The 16,822-nt window shown below is 48.7% G+C and overlaps 1 protein-coding gene across 4 annotated transcripts in view; it reads left to right on the top strand.

Moving 5' to 3' along the window:
- MYO10 (myosin X) overlaps positions 1 to 16,822 on the top strand; it is a 229,358-nt gene that overhangs the window by 91,568 nt on the left and 120,968 nt on the right. For 3 of the 4 annotated variants that reach the window (XM_078444495.2, XM_078444491.2, XM_078444498.2), the window contains one exon: positions 5,897 to 6,055. The exons of the other annotated variant lie outside the window; for it this stretch is intronic. In XM_078444495.2, coding sequence (XP_078300621.2) covers positions 5,897 to 6,055 — 159 coding nt within the window. The remainder of the gene's footprint in view (positions 1 to 5,896; positions 6,056 to 16,822) is intronic. 4 annotated transcript variants of the gene reach the window in all.

Raw genomic sequence — 16,822 nt, 5'->3', positions numbered from 1 at the left:
CTCTGTGTTTATGCCGTGTTTACTGAGTCCGTGTAGTAGGCCATGGCTGGCACTGGGGAACGAGGTGGGCATGCTCCTTGCCTTCGTGGAGCTTTCAGACCATAGTTCGCAACCCACAACAGACGTGAAATCAGTTTACGGGGTCACAGCCGGCGTTGAAAAGAAACAGAGTAGAAAGGATTGAGGTGCGTCGACCATCGCGACAAGTGTTTTATGAAACTGTGTGTGTGGTAGTTCATGGAATAAAACCTTTTTAACTGTAGGTTGCGGTCAAATGAGTTAAAAGAGACTGACCTGAGGTCCTAGAGTGGGGGACCCACAGGAGGTTTTTGAACACGTGAGATAATAAGCGATTACAGGCTGTCCCGGGAGCTAGGAAGAGACTCCACAGCAGAATAAAGAGGAATCCGACATGGTGCCCTTGACCTCGTCGGCGTCTTCTGAGAGGATCACCTTGGGGCTGAGGCCTCAAGGAAGGTAGCGGGATGCACGTGGCCCCGACACGGGAGGGCCGCCCTGGACGGGGTAGGAACAAGAAAGAGCTGGCCCATGAGCATCTGATCATGATACGGTACAGGTAGATCATATCTGTACGAACACATACAGAACAAGGGAACACAAATATAAGCAAACCCCAATGCCTAGAAACTGTCGTTATTTTCACCCCTACCCTTCTTAACTTAAGACAAATAACAAAGAGCCAAAAACGAAATTGCAGAATAGTGTCACGCTCTTTGATGAACCCTATTCAGTGTTTTTCTGTCTTTGCTTCCAAAACGTTTTTATATTTGATGAAAGGTTTTGTTCATAGGCCTTGGCTCGTTCGCATCATTTTTTTTCTAGGATCTGTGTAGACCCCTGGTGGGTTGGCCATTCTAGACCAGGGTATCTCCACCTGGCCCTCTTGACATTCGGCCTGAATAATCCTGTGGTGTTTCTGGCCATCAAAACTGTTTGCAGATAGGGCCGCGTGTTCCGTGGGTGGAGGAGGGGTGCTGAATTCAGAACCACTCTAGCTGAGGGAGCGCCTGGGTGGCTCAGTCAGTTAAAACGTCTGACTTTGGCTCAGGTCACGATCTGGCGGTTCGTGAGTTCGAGCCCCACGTTGTGCTCTGTGCTGTCGGCGTGGAGCTCGCTCGGATCCTCTGTCTCCCTCTCTCTTCCTCTGCTCATGTTCTCTCTCTCTCTCTCAAAAATAAACATTAAAAAAAATACTCTAGCGGAAATTCTAGGATGTAGTGAGATGAGGTTCCCCAGATTGAGAACACCCTCTACCCCATCTGCCCATCAGGGGAGGACATGACAGGATTACTTTCTTTTTCCTTTCTCTTCGATTAGAAAAGCTAAATGTAATGACTGGGGCTTCTAATGACTTGCAATAAGAGAGGTGTGTGTGTGTGTGTATACATATGCCCACATATACATAACTTTGTGTTATGGAGACTCTTGCATTCACGTGGTGCGAGTTTCCTTGCAATGTAAGTGCTATGCTAAGGTTAAAAGTAGATCGGGATGCCTGGCTGGCTCAGTCAGAAGAGCGTGGGACTCCTGATCTCTGGGTTGTGAGTTTGAGCCCCACGTTGGGTGCAGAGATGACTTCAATAAATAAAACTTGAAAAACTTTTCAAGGTAAAAGTGGATAGTAGCTCAGCTATGTTTTACTTAATTGACTTCAGACCTTGTGATTCTTCGTGTGGAAGCGGACCCAGCGTTAGGCAAGCCTTCTGAGTTGTTTTTCCAATCATGTTGATCGGTTTCCTTTGTTCTCCCATGCTTAATCCAGCCTGTCCTGTGACCCGCGGCTTGTATTTCTATAACAGGAGCTGTTTGTTCTGAGGCTGCATTTTCTCTAAATTGGTTTCCTGTCTATTAATCTTTCCATATTTTGTTCCATTTCTTAACCTTACCACCTTTCTCCTAGTATATGCTCCGTTGGAGGAAGTCCGTTCATTCTGAATTGGAGTTTTAGGAATACATTTTGGTATTCTGGCTGTTTGTTCCCAAAAAAATTCCTGTAAAAATAATCCCGTTCTGTAAACCTAGAGTTCTCCTGCTATTTGGGAATAATCTCGTGCAACTAATACCCTCTTAATTGTCGCACGTAGCCGTGACTTTTGATGCTTCAAGGGACTCTCCTTAAAAATTCTTGACTAAGACTGTGGGTGTCATGAATCCTTTGAAATCTTTCTAGATTAAATCAGGTGTTAATTCATCCAGTGCACATTAACACACTGAGTGCAGGGGGCGGATCCCATCCCTTACCTCCTTAGGGTAACATCAACGTAGAGACCCTGTCGGTGAGGCTGTCCTCACATATTTAGCATTAAGTAAGCCTTGGTGGTACTTGGTCCCTATACCCTGATTTATGTCTTCATAAAGATTTGGGGCGCCTGGGTGGCTCAGTCAGTTAAGCGTCCAACTTCGGCTCGGGTCATGATCTCGCGGTCCGTGAGCTCGAGCGGCGTGTCGGGCTCTGTGCTGACAGCTCGGAGCCTGGAGCCTGGAGCCTGTCTCAGATTCTGTGTCTCCCTCTCTCTCTGACCCTCCCCGCTTCATGCTCTGTCTCTCTCTGTCTCAAAAATAAATAAATGTTTAAAAAAAAATTAAAAAAAAAAAAAGATTCATGACCATGTGTGTGATAGTTACGTGTATATTTGGTTTTATTTTCTTCCCCTTGTTGGAATGTAAGCCATATTCCCAGGGCTTAGACCGCACCAGTAAATATTTGCTCGAATGAATGCATTTCCTTAATTTCTCAGCCACTTATTTAGCATCTACCGTGCCCCACGCACCATTCTAGAATCTTTACAGGTATTAGCCCATCTCTGAAGGGGTGGTTATCCTTGCCTTTCCTTCACAAATACATTTTCTACATATCCTACTTTTCTGGGAGTAATCAGTGTTTTGAGCAGCTGCAGTTGGCATAATGTTTTGGTCTTTTTTTTTTTTTTTTTCCTGTTCGTCGTCTCTTATTTATGTAGCTATTTGATTTTTTTTTAATGTTGATTTATTTTTGAGAGAGGGAGAGAGAGAGAGACATAGAATGTGAGTGGGGGAGGGGCAGAGAGAGAGGGAGACACAGAATCCGAAGCAGGCTCCAGGCTCGGAGCCGTCGACGCAGAGCCCAATGCGGGGCTTGAACCCACAAACCACGGGATCGCAACCTGAGCCGAAATCGGGCGCTTAACTGACTGAGCCACCCAGGCGCCCCTCTTATTTATGTAACTATTACCTGCCATCTTGATTCTGTCTTCTTGAGGCCATGGGAAGGATTGGCCTAGTTCTCTGGATTTTCCCACTGCATGTGTCCCCGTTCTACACACAGCATGCTCCTGAAAACCTGAAGACGAATAACCGTATGAAGGTGGAAACTCTACAGTGTGTAGCCATTTCTGTCAGTGCCCGTGTGCCCCCCCTCTGTATTTTGGCTCACGCATTGTCTTGCTGTTCCCAGGGCATTAAAAAAAGACAATGAAATGTTTACAGATGACGTATTTAGTTTTATGTATATAGACACGTATATAAACACTTAGTGTCTAAGTATTGTGGGCTGTATATGATTATTTCCAAAAGGCAGACTCCATAGAAATTCAGATGACATGTCCGTATTCTAAAACATTTCTGTCCTCACATTCTGGAATTCTCAGCATACTCAAGCAGCAGGTAGGGCTGTTTCCACCTTGGGAGGGACTTGCCGATGGTGAGTCTTGGGGGAGTTTGAGCGGGAGCCCGTCGCGCCCGCTCTGGTGCCTTGTCGTCTTTCCTGTGGGCACATTTTCCTGGGAACCTGGGGCAGCCACCCCGCCTGCTGTGTGGCCGGAGCTTTGAGCAAGCAGACTGAGAAGAGCCGCCTCCCGTGTGCTCTGGGAGCAGAGAGGGGACACGGGGACTCTTTTCTGCCCTCCTCAGCTGGCTGGGAGCTCACGGGGCCAGACAAGTTCTGCTTCCTCCCCCCACCGTCACAGTCACTGCAGGTGAAGACCCCAGTGCCAGCCCAATGGTTAGTGTTTCCAGAAAACCCGCCTGGATTAGCATCGTTGGCATGAGGCAAAGCTGGGGAAGGGCAGAGGGGTTTTTTTTTTTTTAGCCGTTCACTTCTGGGATTTTCCAGATTGCCCCAAGACGACTTCTACATTTGACCTAAATCTCTGTTCCTTCAGTGTTCCTCCATGAGTTAGGATGGAAAGTCAGTGTCTTAGAAGCATGCCTCCACTCTTGAATGTCCCTGTGCGTTTTCTTTAATACCTGTTATCTTGGCCGTGGCATACCCCACCCTGCACTCCCCACGCGGGCCCCAGGCCTGGCCTGCCCTGTGGGTGCCTCCGTGGCAGGGGGTGAGGTGGGGGTTGGCTTCCTTGCCGGGAGGTGGGGCCGCTGGGGCTGGAGCATCTCCTGGTGGATGTGCCTCCAGGAAGCAGCTGGGGAGAGTGGCTCGTCCTGAGAAAGGATGGTTCCGGTGTCTGCCCTGGCCTCCAGCACTTTCTCAGGACTGGTTTTGACCAACTTTTGTGGTTCGTGTGGCAGAAATGCCACGGCTGAAGTTTTATTTTTTTCTCTAGAAAAATAAAACATGCCCTTTTTCATGGCTACTGGAAACCATTGGATTGGTACTTTTGCTTTCCTTCGTGTGTCATTCTCTTTTGCAATAACATACTATTTGTTGCCATGTAGGCATCTGGTTGATATTTAAAAATAGAATTCCCCGGTCAGGAAGTTCTGCAGATACTCTTCCAGAAAGTCGTTTTGTGCATGTGCACATGTGAAGTACGTGTGCCTGTGAAGACTGCATTTTTCATGTTACTTAGGTCCTTCTTATATATTCATGTCTTTAAAGGATGAGTATTATAAAAGTATAAAATGAATAATTATGGAGTAGACACCATAATCAAATGATTTTGTTATGTACGTGAGTTTATATGTAAAGCTGGCCAAACTTTGATCATCAGACGGGAGCTGACTTAATATGGTTAGTCCTTTTTTTTTTTTTTTTTTGTAAGATTCTATTTTTAAGTAATCTCTACATGCAACATGGAGCTCGAACTTAAAATCCCAAGATCAAGACTCGCGTCCTCTACCAACTGAGCCAGCCAGCCAGCTGCCCCAACATGGTTAAGTCCTCAATCAAATCAGTGGCACAAAAGCATTTCAGAAATGCATGGAAATTCAGTCATCAGTCTTAAAATATCAGAATTCTGTCATGCACATGCTACCTACCGCGTGTATGTGGCACTCATCAATGGTGTTTGGAATTTTGAGCAAGATAGACAAACACACCAGTTTTATTTTAAATCTGAGAAGGCGTTTGTTTGCTACATATCCTGGTGGAGAGGAGATAGAGTCCAAGGACATCTTTTTGAACATTCCTGGGAAGGTGCGTTCCACTCTTTGAACAAACGTGGAGACTGCCAGGGTGAATTTATGTTAACACTTAAATTGAAGAGCTTTTATGATGAAGTTTTGAGATATGCTGTATGATCCCATGGGAAACATTATGCAGGGAAGCCAAATTATTTTCTAAAAGTTTGGTTAGCCAGGGTCCTAACCCTGGGATCCTACCCTACCCAGGGTCCTAACCCTTACTGATGTATGGCAACAGGAGAAATCTGCAGAGAAGCGAACTGTGCATTTATGATTTCTGTGTCCTCCAAGGGATGGCTAGTACTTGAGCTAATAATGTCTTTTAGGAATATCTAATAGCAATTGTCAAATGATTGCTTCCTCTAAAAATAGATAGGCGCACAGAGAAAATGAAAAAGTTCTCTGCAGTGTACTTTTTCTTGGCCAATTCAGGCTCTTGTTGCTAAAACTGGTACTGGGATCGTATTTTAAGGTGGGAGATGTCTGCGGACAGCATTCACCGCCGATAACTAAACAACTGAATTCATTCTGCTCCCAGGTGTTCACTTACAAGCAGAGCACAATTACCCACCAGAAGGTCACCGCCATGCACCCCATGAGCGAAGAGGGCGTCGATGACATGGCCACCTTGACGGAGCTCCACGGGGGCTCCATCATGCACAACTTGTACCGGCGATATAAGAGAAATCAAATATACGTAAGTTCCAACTTTAAGTCTCTGTAAAAATCCCTCAGGTTTGAGTGAATGTTAATTTTTGTTTTCCGAGGGTGTTTTCTGGCCTTTTGAGAACCTCCAGTTAATCGAAGTCAGACTGTGTCTCCGGGTGTTTCGCCAAACTGGAAACGTGGCTCGAGAAATCGTGTTCTCGCATTTCTTGCCTTGATCGTTACTTTCTATTGGAAAGAGGTGATCTGACCTCTTTTTACGAGCGCATTCTGTTCGCGGTCCAGATCGGTGTTAATGAAAGTAGTATTTAGAAATCATTTCAAAAAGTCAGTTCCGTGATACGTACTTTTTGGAATTAGAGTACGGAGATTAGTTTAACTGTTCAGGTGAGCCTGCAGATTTTATCTTTTTTTTCATCTGCCTGTTTCCAACTCTTGATAATAAAGGGGGCAACTCTTGACACGTGGGTTTTCTTTTCTTCTTGTCAAGTTCAAATTTGTACAGGTTTGTCCCTAAAAACCTCAAGTTTTAGTATTGTAAAAACTCTCGATCTTTTAGTAATTTTTGTTCTTTAGCAGTTACGGTTAATTTTGCCAATATATTTGTGATTTTGATGAGTAGCGTCAGCCTTCACAGCAAGCCAGCAGGTGCTAACGGAAACTCAAGACGGGCCTGCGTGGTATCCATGTTCCTCCAATTTATTTATTTACCCTTAGAAAGGGGGAGGAGGGCTGGGAAAGGAGGAGGAATCTGTTATGTGCAGTTTTACTGCTTAATTTTCCCCTGCTTTTTACATAGCGAGCGTCATGCTTGCCCGATTGACCTGACGTTTGCCGCGTGGTTTTAAACAGCCTGATCTAGAGAAATGCCATGGTGTTCTCGTCCTCTGACTGACTGAGCTTGCTTACGCTCAGTCTTCAGATTATAGTAGTTTCCGTATGTTCTTCAGGAAAGGTAACATTCCTTCGTGTTTACGTGAATGGCTGCCTGCTCTGTGCTGTGCACGTCCCGGCAAAGCTCTGTTCGGTCCCCATGTCAAGAATCTCCAGGGGCGCCTGGGTGGCTCAGTCGGTTAAGCGTCCGACTTCAGCTCAGGTCATGATCTCGCGGTTCGTGAGTTCGAGCCCCGCGTCGGGCTCTGTGCTGACCGCTCAGAGCCTGGAGCCTGTTTCGGATTCTGTGCCTCCCTTTCTCTCTGCCCCTACCGTGTTCATGCTCTGTCTCTCTCTGTCTCAAAAATAAATAAACGTTAAAAAAAAAAAAAAAAAAAAAAGAATCTCCAGCTGACCAGCAAACTCCCTTCTTCCCAGGGAGTAGCCACTACATGTGTCCAGGTCACCACCCCTGTGCCTTTAGGAGTAAGTATTTGACACTGTCCCGTCATAGCAGTTTCCTTGCTCGGTTTGTCAAGGACTTATTTTGTCTTTCTTGAGCCAAGGACATTGCCAGGCACCTGGTAGCTGTGTAATCAATGTTTGCAAAAATAAACGCCAGACGTATTAGAAATAACATTCTAGTTGATGAGAAAATGTGAGGCTAGATTTCAAAGTTCTTTATCGGTGTGTGTGTCTTGTAGGTATTTCGGGACTCAAACTCTTCTGTCTTTAGATACGAGGTCTTACTCGATGTTCAATAGTCAGGAAAAATCCAATTGGAAGGGGGAAAAAACTACCAAAAGGGTTTAAAAGGCAGAGTCTTTAAAAAAGTTTTCCTAGGGGCGCCTGGGTGGCTCAGTTGGTTAAGTGTTTGCCTTCGGCTCGGGTCATGATCTCACAGTTCGTGGGTTCGAGCCCCACATCGGGCTCCATGCTGACGGCTCAGAGCCTGGAACCTGCTTCCGATTCTGTGTCTCCCTCTCTCTCTGCCCCTCCCCAGCTTGCACTCTGGCTCTCTGTCTCTCTCTCAAAACTAAATAAACATTAAAAAAATTTTTTTTAAGTTTTCCTCCCCCTCTTTTCATGATGATGAGGATATTAAACCTGATAGCTGAATTGCCCACTAAAGCCTATGAATAGGATATTGGCTTTATTCCTACAATGAACAACTTTTCCTCCCCCCCGCCCCCGCCTTTTTTTTTTTTTAAGCTTATTTATTTATCTTGAGAGAGCGTAAGGGAGGGGTAGAGAGAGAGAGAGGGAGAGAGAGAATCCAAAGCGGGTTCCACGCTGTCAGCCCGGAGCCCGACGTGGGGCTCAAACTCACAAACCACGAAGTCGTGACGTGAGCCAAAACCAAGACTCAGACGCTTAACCAGCTGAGCCACCCAGGCGCCCCTTTGTCCTTTGCTCCGAGGGAAAAACACAGGATTTTTGTACGTCAGTTTGCAGGTCATTTCAATTAATACTGCCCTCCTGCGCCTGCCTTGTGAGACTTGGATCATTGTATTATCATGAAGCAGCCACCTTGATTTTCTTATCGCTGAAGCTGTTTGGGGTGGAGACCACACAAGCCAGGCTCTGCCCCATCAAAACAAAACCACCACCTGCCAGAAAAACCACCGCTTTCCTGCCTTTTCTCCCAGCTCTGAGTGATGCCTGGCTGTGTCTTTAAGAGGAAAAAAAAAATTACTTGTGCCAGGGGTGCTGTATCTGTTCTCTATTGCTGGCATAAAAAATTGCCATCATTAAAACAGCAGGTGCTGTCCTATGGTTCTGTAGGTCAGTCGTCCGGCTGGGGTCTTGCCAGCCCAAAACCCAGGTGTGGGAAGGTCAGTGATCCTTTCTGGAGGCTCTAGGGGGCGATCTGTCCCCTGCTCCTTCTGGTCCTGTATGCGGTTCCAGGACCGAGGTCCCTGTGGTCTTGCTGGCTGTCAGCCAGGGTTGCTCTTAGCCTCTGCGGGCCCCCTTCTTTCACCTTCAGAGCCAGCAACAGCAGACCCAGCCCCTCTCGTGTTTCTACTCTCCCCTCCTTTCTTCTCATTTCTCTCTCTGCAGCCAAGACGTCTAGTGTTCAAGGATTCCTGCAGTTAGGGCCACCTGGATCCTCTCCCTATCTCGGCGTTTCCAGCCCGAATCCTGTCCCCACAGCCCTGTGCATACGGCAGAGTCACGGGTCCTGGGGATTCTGCGTGGACGTCTGGGGTGGGGGAGGGGCACGTTCTTCTGTCTACCATAGGTGGCCTCCTGTGAGTCATGTTGTTGAGAAGGAACCCCCCATGGGCCTTCTCCGACACTCTGGATCTTGCATTGTTTTTATTTGTTGGCTTTCTCTTCCGAGTGGCAGGTGACACAGGTCATCGGGGAGCAGACTCCTCTCCAGGTGGGAAGGTCTACTGTCTTGTGTGAAAAAGGACTTAGCTTTTTTCCTCCTTGGGGACCACCCTTACTGCCTGAGGACTTCACCAGACCCCAGTAAGATATTTTTCCCTGCCGTTACCATCCTCCATTAAAATGGGGTAGACAGGGATGCCTAGGTGGCTCAGTCGGTTAAGCATCCAGCTCTTGATTTCCGCTCAGGTCATGATCTCACAGTTTGTGAGTTCGAGCCCCACATTGAGCTCTATGCTGATGGTGCAGAGCCTGCCTGGGATATTCTCTCTCTCTCTCTCTCTCTCTCTCTCTCTCAAAATAAATAAACTCAAAAAAATAAAATAAAATGGGGTAGACAGCTCTAAAGGGATAAATGCTCAGAGCAGACAAATCCCAGGTGAGCATGCTTTTCTCTACCCACCTTCTCTTGGGCTCTACATTAATAATTTAATCTGTGTGTCAGTTTTTTTTTTTTTTTTAATGTTTATTAATTTTTGAAAGAGAGAAAGAGAGCGAGCTAGCTGGGGAGGGGCAGAGAGAGGGAGACAGAGAATCTGCAGCAGGCTCCAGGCTCTGAGCTGTCAGCACAGAGCCCGACACGGGGCTCAGACTCACAGAGCGTGAGATCATTGACCTGAGCCGAAGACGGATGCTGAACCGACTGAGCCACCTGGGCGCCCCCGTGTGTCAGGTTTTTAATTTATGTTTTTTAAAAGGTCAGATGTCATAACCCCCATATCTGATGGGACTCCTTTAAAATCAAGCGACAAGGGGAAAGTTTCTGGAATGTCGCTACCATTGTACCTTTCCCCCATCTTACTCGTCTGTACTACGAGGTCTTTATAAAGCTCCTGCTTGGAGCTTGGCCAAGGGCTCTTGAGGACGGGAACGGAACAGACTTGTCTGTCACTGTGTGGGTCTGCATGACCCTAGCCTCGCCACTCGTCCTTTTGGGACCTGACCCCTGGTTAGGGCAGCTCTGCTCTTGGCATGATTGCCTTGCGCGGGCCCCTTTCTTCGGCCCTCATGCTGGATTGCTTTCCTGGAACTTGAGGTTTCTGGTGCCTAAGGCTCCGCTTCATCTTTCCCACCCTCTGGCAACTTCTGAGACAGGAGCCCTGCTTAACGCTACAGCTCCCAGCCTGGGACCTCGTCCCAGACTACCCCCTCGGCCTCTTTGCCGTGGGCTTCCTGCCACAGAGGCTGTCCCCTGATTGCTTCTCCTCGGGAGAGGGTCTGACGAGGGTCCCGCATTCCTCTGTCTCTTCCTGCCACTCATGAGACCGGGTGAGGACAGATACCCGCACTTGTAAGTTCCGAAAGACAGAGGAGAGAGGAACATGTGTTTATGGGACAAAGAAGAGGTAGGGAGACGTAACCTGCACGTGGGCGAGAAAGCCTGAACTGGTCGTGAGACGCCCTATAGGGTGAGAGGAGGTGACAGGAATGACACTTCAGAGGCAGGGTAAGAGTGGGTCAGAAGGAAAGGCTCGAGGACGCCACACGTGCAGATGGAGAGACGAGACTGAATTCAGTGCGATGGCCTCAGTCGGGGCAAGTCCCTTTGCTCATGGAATCCGGTGTGCTGGGGACCGTCGAGCAGTCAGGTGGGAGGGGCAGGCCGGGGTCAGAATACCCTTAAAGCAGTGAGCCTCAGCCGGGAGACCTGTCCCCAAGGGACATTCGGCACAATCTGGAGGGCATCTCTGGCTGCATAGCGAAGGCAGAGGATGTAACGGTATCTAGCAGGTAGAGGTCAGGGGTGCTGCTGACATCCCACCACAAAGGGTCATCTGGCCTGAGATGTCGGTCCTCCCGAGGTTGAGAGGCCTTGATCGGCTGACAGTCCGTCAGAGCGTCTGGGCTTGGTGGCACCCAGACCACCCCGTCTTTGCCAAAGGGTTTTGAAGAGGGGGTTTCCCCAAGGAAGAACTCAGACGCGTTGATCGCCAAGTGCTGTGATATGGGCCAAGGAGGGCAGGTTGGCAGAGAGAGTGTCGCGAATACGCCGGGACAAAGAGACGGAGGGGGTCTCGCCCGGGGCGGGGCGGGGAGGGTCGGGAGCCAGAGAAGAAGGAGATATAAGTGTGGGGGAGGAGGGGTGCGTCTTAATGACTCCCAGCCTCGTGAAGCCCCCGTGGCCGTGAGAACTTGGCGCTGAGGGTCCCGGCAGCCCCTCCAGGGGAGGAGCGTGAGGAGAGGACGGGTTGGTTTCGGACGCCTTTCTTAGCGTGTCCTCTGGAGCCTGGCTCGTTTCAGATTGTCGCGTACCCAGTGCCTAAACACGGTGTCGACAAGGGCAGATGAGGTTTTTCTGTCGTGTTGCACGTCAGCCCGGGGTCTGCCAGGTGGGCTCCGTGGTGCGGCAGGTTGGTCTGCAGCCACACGGAAGAGAAGCAAAGGAAGTGCCAGGGTTTGTCGCGCTCTGGGTCAATTGCACGGGGGAGGCTCCTCCCCCGCCTCTAAGGAATGGCTCAAAACCACATCAGGGAGGGAGCCGCAGGGAAGGGCAGGGCTCATCTGCAATTATGGCCTCGGGATGGCTCTAGAGGAAGGAGGGGGGGGGGGGGGGACACTCAGCCGGCCTGTCCCCTCGTTGGGCTTGCCGAACCAACAGCACAGATATCAGGATCCGACGAGCCCGTTTAGAGAAGCTGGGGCCGGGCCCAAAGATGAACGCTTCTGTAGGCACAAAAGATTGTTTGTAGGCACAAAAGCTAACGTGTTTTGGGGGGTTTCAAAAATACCTCCCCTCTGCTCGGGTGCCGTTCCAGACCGAGTCGGTAAGTGTGGCCTGACCATGTTCCCGAGTGAGCTCGGAAGCCGGCTTCTTCCTGCCCAGCGCAGCGTGTTCACGGTCAGTAGCCGGCTGGGGACTTGGTGACTGCAGCCGGCAGGTGGACGGCGTTCACTGGTGGGGAAGCCCCGGGCCGTCTGTACTGGTGGGACTGGGCGTGGGATGGGGTTGGAAATCCAAGTCCGCGCGTCGTTTCCTTGCATTGAGTTTCCCCAAAGTAGCCTTTTTTTTGGGGGGGGTGGGGCTGAGGGGGGATTCATTTCTGTCCCTTTCCAAAGCCAGTGTCACGTACCCACGTGCCTCTCAGGGACGCAGGGATGGCCTTAAAACCGGATGGTCAGTCCTCCCTCATACCAGGAACGGCTGAACCCAGTGTGGTTTGTCTGAGGCTTTTTTTCACATGAAATCAAAACTGATGTTGCCAGAAGATGATGATCACCCATCTGCCTTGACCGTGTGTATTTTTAAACTTTGCCGAACATTGGTATGCTTGAGTGGCCACTTACGTATCAGCACATGAGGGTGGCGGTTAGGAACGTTGTTTTTATGATGTTTTCTCTTCCTTTCCTGCCTCTCTTTCGAAGGTCAGATTCCTTTGACCAAGGAGGGAATGTTGGCCCGAAGGTGACTCCCATTAAATGGAAGTGTCACTTCTGAATTTCAGAGCTTGACTTCGGCAACGGCTGAAGTTTCCGACTAACTTGCCGTCTGGTTTTCAACTAACTTGAATGCTTCACAGTTTGTTTTTAATTGTGAAAAAATGTTTTCAATGGTTTAATTGGATAATGAAAGCAAGCAGTTGTGTTTGTTTTTTGTTTTTTGTTTTATTTTGTTTTTTTTTGTGTAGAAGGTAGTGGACTTAGACCGCTGCAACATGGTTAAAACACGAATTGATTTGTGGTCAAATCACGTGCCCCCGATATAGCTACGTCGATGTCGCCCTACCCGTGGGCCGGGCTGAGCGCTAACCTCCAAGGACGCAAGAGCACTCTTGTTCACGGTGGTTGCTTCTTGAAAGATTGGATAAATGAGAGATCCCACCTCTCGAAGACCTCACGGTTCCTTGGCGAAGACAGACACAGGCACACCATTGACCACTGCTCAGGGTGTGGTGCGTGTGATAAAAGTACTTTGGAACATCAAGACCGGGCACCCAAAGGAGAAAAGAAGGAAAGGGTCAGAGGAAAATGATTCCCGGGAGAGGCACTAGTTTGGCCGAGAGAGAGAATGGCCCATTTCTAGCAGAAGATTGCCACGTGCCAGACACGTGAGCCAGTAGGGTGCGTTTGTCCAACTGTGGGAAATCAAGATGCTGAAATCACTGTGGCGGGCAGCTGTCCGGCACGATGGTCGGGAACAGGTGAGGAAGGGCTCCGTGTATACGTGAACGAGTTTGACTAGATCTGTGAAGACCGCGTGGGACAACTTTAAACAGGAGTTCTGGGGGAGCTCACTCCGCCTGCGAGGTGATGGATGAGTGCGGGACGTATCCAGTCTAGGAAGAGAAAGTTGACCGGCTAACTCGATGGGAAACGATGGCGTTCCACACCACTCCTGAGAGAGTTTGAGTATGAAGCGTACCGAGAGGAAGAATGCAAGTGTTTGAGAGGGTGGGGGCGGGGGGCCGATAGAGCGAATTTCTGCAGGATGGCTCCTCGATTTCTGGATTAACCATTGGGTTGACTGTGGTGCATTTGTCAAGATGGCACTGAGAAGAAATGGGTGTTTGGGGGGAGCTTAGCCTCGCCCATGTGAGTTGGAGCCAAGGGTCATCCGAGTGAAGATGTCCAGCGGGCCACTGAGTATGTGGATCTGTGATGTAAAACCGGAGCTGCGTTGAAGGTGAAGGTTGAGGAGGTAAATTGTTGGCATATTGAGCTGTGATGACCAAAAGGGAAGGAAAGAGGAGAAGGGTGTATGGGAAATAAATCTCCTGACGATCCCCACCTCTTAATCGGTTTTCCCGTTAGCAGAGTATGGCAGGGCCCTGACTAGCCGATTTCTCTAACGCATTTCAGGTGATCTGTTCCGTATCCAGCTACGTTCAGGATCACACAGGGAAAAGCAAGTCGTGGTTTTTATCTTCATTAACAAAAACGATAAATACCTCTGATTTATGTAGTACTCTCCCATAGCAGTCAGGTGGGGGTAATCGGAGGATATGTGGTTAGACTGACCAGAAGTGTAGGCCCGGAGGGGTTAAGCAGTGTTCTGGGGCAAGGTGCTCCGGGCTAAGGACTTCTGGGTTCTGATGACCAAACTTTGTCGCATAGACCATTTGTTCCCGTGTTTGAACAGTGCCTTCTTAATGGCAGTATGGATCCCTCCGTATCTCAAAGCATCTGAGGCCCCTGGGTCACTTCTCATTTTCTTCGTCACCCCCAGTCCTTTTGGCAGGAGATGGGATGCCAGGCAGGACACCCTGATGGCCTTTCGAAAATCTTGAGTTGGTGGACTTTGGATTAAAGAAATGCAGTGAGTTTCTTCCAACGTTTTTAAGCAGTATGTGCGACAGCCGTTCCAGATTATTAAAACGGGCAAGGAAATGTATTCTTTGGGGAGTTATGTGGAACTTTTGTGACTAGAAAAATTTGTCATGTGCTTCAAAGTAGAATGGTCTGTTTCTGAAAAGCTGTGAAAATGACCAAGCTATTTATTCTTGTGGAATTTGGAATCCAGTATGAGGAGACCAGTCGTAGTCCTGGTCCTGCCTCATGTTTGAGAGTTTCATGTGTCCAGAGTCTGAAACCGCATGGGGTGGTCGTGGCCATTTGTAGAGCAGTGCTGATACCTTTTTATAGAGTGATAAACGCTACGACACGTAACCAGTGTGTGTCACAGCTTTTAGAATTTCTTACTACGTGTGACCTTTGCTTCGCTTGGCACTTAATTTACAGCCAGGCTCTTCTTTGACCCCCTTCGCTTGCCGGTCACCGTTTTTACTAATACTGATGAATCTCTTATCCGTGCAGCCTTTGTTCTAGGGATAAAATTACCCAGGCAGAGTGGTATGTTTAAGGAAGTGGGGGAAAGACAAGAGGTCTTGGGCAGTAATTATTTTTGCTGATCGACCTCTAAGATTCCACCTGACTCGTCCTTCTTTCAATAAGCTGTTAGGAACTATTGCTGTCGTCCCCATGTTGTTTTATACTTCTGTTTTATGGAGGTTCAAATGTGGGCGCGAACGGTGAAAACTCACTAAGTAGCTGGAGCCCCCCCCCCCCCCGCCCCCCAGCTTCCATAACTGTCATGAGAATAATTCGTTAGGACTCAAGCTGTTCTCTCACCTTTTGGGAGCGGCTCAGACTGTCTTCTTTTTTTTTTTTTTTTTTTTTTTTTTTTTAAATTTTTTTTTTTTTAATTTATTTTTGGGACAGAGAGAGACATAGCATGAACGGGGGAGGGGCAGAGAGAGAGGGAGACACAGAATCGGAAACAGGCTCCAGGCTCCGAGCCATCAGCCCAGAGCCTGACGCGGGGCTCGAACTCACGGACCGCGAGATCGTGACCTGGCTGAAGTCGGACGCTTAACCGACTGCGCCACCCAGGCGCCCCCAGACTGTCTTCTTAAATATCCCAGCAGGTGACCCCCAGAGATGGTGGGATTTGGTGAAGAAGGGTTTTCTAAGCAGGAGACTTGTCCTGTTCAGCAATTCACGTGTCAAGCTTGGAGCTTGGATTGGACATGCCAGACCACGGTGGGAAATCAGTGAGGAATGGGACATTTGTGACATCTAAGCAAATGAGGCCAGGGCGGGGGATGGAAGGGAAGGAAGGAGATAGGTTCTGGGGTTCATGGAAAGTGGGGCATATAAACATGGAGGCATTGGTCACGGGTGATGAGCTGGACAGAGTCTGGGATAATTCCCGTCCGGACGTGGGTGAGTGGTGATGCGGGCCACCGCGGGCCCACAGTGTGGGACGCCGGGAACGCGGGGTCCTGTCCTCGATTTCATCCGCTGGCCCTGTGACTACAGGGGCAGCACTTACCTTTCCCTCATCTGTCAGAGGAGGCAGAACGGTGGCCTCTGGCCTGCCCACATCTCGAGGTTACGTTGGAGCAGATGAGGGCCGCGAAGATGTGTCTCCGTGGGTAGGATTGTCTTTGCCCCACAATTACGAAATGTCGGATAAAGTTGTGTTGGAAACATGTGGGCTTAATCGTCATTTAAAATCTGTTGACAAGCCTTTTAAGAAGTGACCTAGGCCATTAGTGAGAAGGTGAAATATAAAACTTGTGCATCCATGTTGGAAGAGCCTGATTAACCCCTGATGCCAAATGGAGGCACTTATATTAGGGAGGCATTTTGAACTCTAAATGAAGTAAGATTTCCTGTCGTCTTAAAAAAAAATTAAAAAATTGAGTTCTCAGTCTATACCAACCAGACACATTTTACGTATTCTTTCCTTGTTTGTTTGTTTTTTGTAAAGAGATTTCAAAACAGTACATGGGGGAGAGATGGGTAATAGAGATTTCAGATGGAGTTTTTTGTTGGTCTAAGTAGTCTCCACACCCAGCGTGGAGCCCAATGTAGGTCTTGAACTCAAGACTCTGAGAACGAGACCTGAGCTGAGATCAAGAGTCCGATGCTTAACCAACTGAGCCAGCCAGGTGCCCTGTTAGATTATTGAGTTTAGGCTCAAATTCAGTCTGGCTGTTTGCTATCAATGTCGGTATGTGGGATTCCCATCTGTTGAATGTACTTTCAGCCACAACCTGTGTAGTTATTAATTTCCGAACTTGAATCAGAT

The sequence above is a fragment of the Panthera onca genome, chromosome A1 (genome assembly GCF_046562875.1).
Source record: "Panthera onca isolate mPanOnc1 chromosome A1, mPanOnc1 haplotype 2, whole genome shotgun sequence".
Taxonomy (NCBI): Eukaryota; Metazoa; Chordata; class Mammalia; order Carnivora; family Felidae; genus Panthera; species Panthera onca.
This window is presented reverse-complemented; position numbering and strand designations above follow the sequence as displayed.